The following is a 3,244-nucleotide window of genomic DNA, read 5'->3' as shown; positions in this document are numbered from 1 at the left end:
ATAAATGTAATAAATAAAAATAAAATAAATAAATAAATAAATAAAACAGACACCAATACTAATGATTAACACTCCGGAGCTGGGGATTGTGGCGCAAGCCTGTAATCCCAGTGCTCAGGAAGCAGAGGCAAGAGGATCACTGCGAGATGAAGAACAGCCTGGGACACTTTTTATTTTGATTTTTTGTTTATTTGTGTTGCTGGGAATTGAACCTGGGACAATTAAAAGTGAGCTTAAAAAGCCAGCCTGAACTGCATGGTGAGTCCCTGTCTCAAAACAAAAACAAAAACCAAAAAAAATCACTCCCAAAAATTTAAGCACTAGTTTTTGCAAAATTACAGAAACACTTTTCACAAACATACAGTATACCAAAAGCTTACATTCTTTGACTCTATCATTTATTCCTTTACCCATACATTTATTCTCTCTCTTTTTTTGGGGGGGGGCAGAACCAGGGATTGAATTCAGGTCCTTGCACTTGTCTACTGAGCCATCTCCCCTGCCCCTTACATTCACTCTTATGTGGACTTTTACTCTTCATCTGGACACTAAGTCATCACCTTAGAAAACCAAGAAAATGAAATCTTCAGTTCAAAGAGTTGTGGAGAAAGACCCTAAAGGACAGAAGTATTTGTACTTGGGGCTGGGCTGTAGCTCAGTTGGTAAAGCACTTGCCTGGCATCCATAAAGTCCCAGGTTCAATTCCCAGCAACACAAACAAACAAAAAAATAAAAATAAATGACATGCATATTTTTTAAATGTGTACTCAGTGACAACAGTCTATTCGTTTAAATTAGCTCAACAATGTTCTGTGAAATGGGGTTCAGATCTGAATTGGCGTTAAGAAAACACTTCTAAAAAGCAATTGAGAGGAGTGCTGAGGAGAGAGGGGCAACTTGACACTCCTGCACACCACTGCCTAACCACTCAAGTCCACTGCCAGAACACACAGGCATCACGTCCCAGGAGCGGCGGCACATCCTGTCAGATGCGGTCACTGCGCGCACCTGTCACTTCTGGTAGGGTTCACCCTATCCCGAAAGCACTGCCCGCTGGAGCTCGGCTGGGACTCCCGGGGACTCGGGCATGAGGGGAAGAAAGAAAGGACAAGAATATTTTAAGCAAAGCTGCTATGGGTTCCGAGTGCTGCAACAGCTCGACGGCCCGGAGGAACGACCTCAGGACGGAGGCCGAGACATCTCTCAGGATCCCCGCTCACCGAGCCGGCACAACAGTATGAGGAACACGAGCTCGCCCTGCGCACTGGAGACGCCAAGTCACACCCGGCCGCCTCGCATCACGAAGACCCTTCCACCGCGCCGAGACAGAACACCCGGCAGGGGGTCCCGCGCAGAGGAAGGGCGGGCCAGCGGGCGCCCCACAGCCGGAAGGGGCGAGCCCCGCAAGCAGGGTTTCCCCAGCCCGGGCTCACCTTCAGGTCGTTCTCTGGCAGATATTTGCACAGCCGCGCTATCTCCACATACTTATCCAGATCTAGCGGCGCCATTTTAGGAATAACAAGCCGCGGTTGCGCTGGGGGCAGCAGCGGCGACGGCTGTAGTAGCGGAGGCAGCGGCGGAGGCCAAAGTCGGAACTCTCCCTACGTCACGTCCGGCCCTTTGGTGGCGTCTGCGCAGTGACGTTAAAGCCCGCCGACGCTTGGGCACGCCCCTCATCCTCTGGAAGAACCCAGTCTGCAGGTCGTGAGAGAGCCCTCTCGATCAGCTAGAGAAATCTTCTGGGACCCGTAGTTGTCCGCCGTAGAGAATTCTGGGACTTGTAGTTTTCGGGTGTAGCAAACTACTCTCACTTTTCTTACACCCCAATCACTTCTGGGAGGCAACAAGGTTTTTGCGAGGTAACACGGTGAAGTGTCTCTAGAGCCTAGACGCTACCTCCAGGTTTCTCATTCTGACCGTTGAGCAATACCTCATCAAAACATCTTCACAGTTAAAAATTTGGGGTAAGCCTACTTAGCTATATGGCAACCTTTTCTTACTTTTCCAAATCATTATGAAAACCTTACCTATACTCGTGACACAGATTTTAGACTCCGAGAACTCCGGCCTGAAAAGAAAGGAAACAAATGTTAAATGTGTTTTGTTTTTTATGCCACCTGCTACTCTGATACTTGTTTTGGTTTTTTTGTTTGTTTCTTTGTTTTGCTGTGTTCAATTCTCATAACTACTGATAACACAAAACTTGGAGATGTTAACTTGCTGTACATCTCACAAGAAACAAAGTACAGAGGCAAGATTAGAAGACAGGCTATTGGTTTAAGCATGCTTTCACGTGGGTCTCTTTTGGACAGGGAATATTTTGTTGTTTCCTCAGAGCCAAGAACCTGGAAGCCAGGTGTGGGGGTGCACGCCTATAATCCCAGCACCCAGGCTGCCACAGGAGGATCACAGGGAGTTCAAGGCCAGTCGGGGGTACATAGTGAGTTCAAGACTAGCTTAAACCACACAGAAAGACCCTGTCTCAGGAACAAAAACCAAAACAAACAATAGTACCTGGCACTTAGATTGCCTTTACCAATTTGCTCATTCCGTATTTATTGAGCACCATCTATCTACCAGGTATAGTTGGAGGCACTTGGAATACTCAGAGAACACAAATAAAGATGTTTATCTTCAACCTGTAGTTTATATTCTACTAAGGAATACAGAACATAAATAGTAAATAACAGATGTATAGTGTATTAAGCCCTATGTGCTAGGAGAAAAAGACCCAGCAAAGTAAAAGAAATGAGATGATGCATTTTTAAGAGGCAACAATGTGCTGGGAATGATGACACACATTGTGCTCCCAGTGCCAGGGAGGCTGAGGCAGGGGGATTGCAAAAAGCTAAAAGCCAGCTTGTTTTACACAGAGAGTTTAAGGGTACTCTAAATTACACAGCCAAACCCTGTCTCAAAAAACCAACAAATCTGTCTGGGGAGATAGTTCAGCAGTCTAAGTGCCTGCCTGGCAAGCCCAAGGTCCTGAGTTCAATCCCTGGTACCAGGAAAAAAAAAAAAAAAAGAAGAAAGAAAAATTTGGGGGGCCTGCCCAGTAGCTCAGTGTTTAAGTGTACGCTGAAACAAAGCAGTCAGGCTCAGGATGCTGTGGTTCAATCCCTCATACCCAAACCAAACCACCTACCCTGAAGGCAGCCCCCCCCACCAAAAAAAAATCCTTCTGTCATTTGGGGACTGGGGAGATGGCTCACTGGAATAAGTGCTTCCTTGGCAAGCATAAGGG

The 3,244-nt window shown here is 46.7% G+C and overlaps 1 protein-coding gene across 1 annotated transcript in view; it reads right to left on the bottom strand.

The window, feature by feature from the left end:
- Ppp6c (protein phosphatase 6 catalytic subunit) overlaps window positions 1-1,613 on the bottom strand; it is a 69,834-nt gene extending 68,221 nt beyond the window's left edge. The window contains exon 1 of the mRNA XM_004641575.2: window positions 1,434-1,613. Within this exon, the coding sequence (XP_004641632.1) occupies window positions 1,434-1,508 (75 nt within the window). The 5' untranslated portion in view covers window positions 1,509-1,613. The remainder of the gene's footprint in view (window positions 1-1,433) is intronic.
- Window positions 1,614-3,244: the final 1,631 nt, after the last annotated feature.

Source organism: Octodon degus, unplaced genomic scaffold, assembly GCF_000260255.1.
Source record: "Octodon degus isolate 3935 unplaced genomic scaffold, OctDeg1.0 scaffold00138, whole genome shotgun sequence".
NCBI classification, from domain to species: Eukaryota; Metazoa; Chordata; class Mammalia; order Rodentia; family Octodontidae; genus Octodon; species Octodon degus.
The sequence above is the reverse complement of the archived record's forward strand: the minus strand, read 5'-3'. Positions and strand labels throughout refer to the sequence as shown.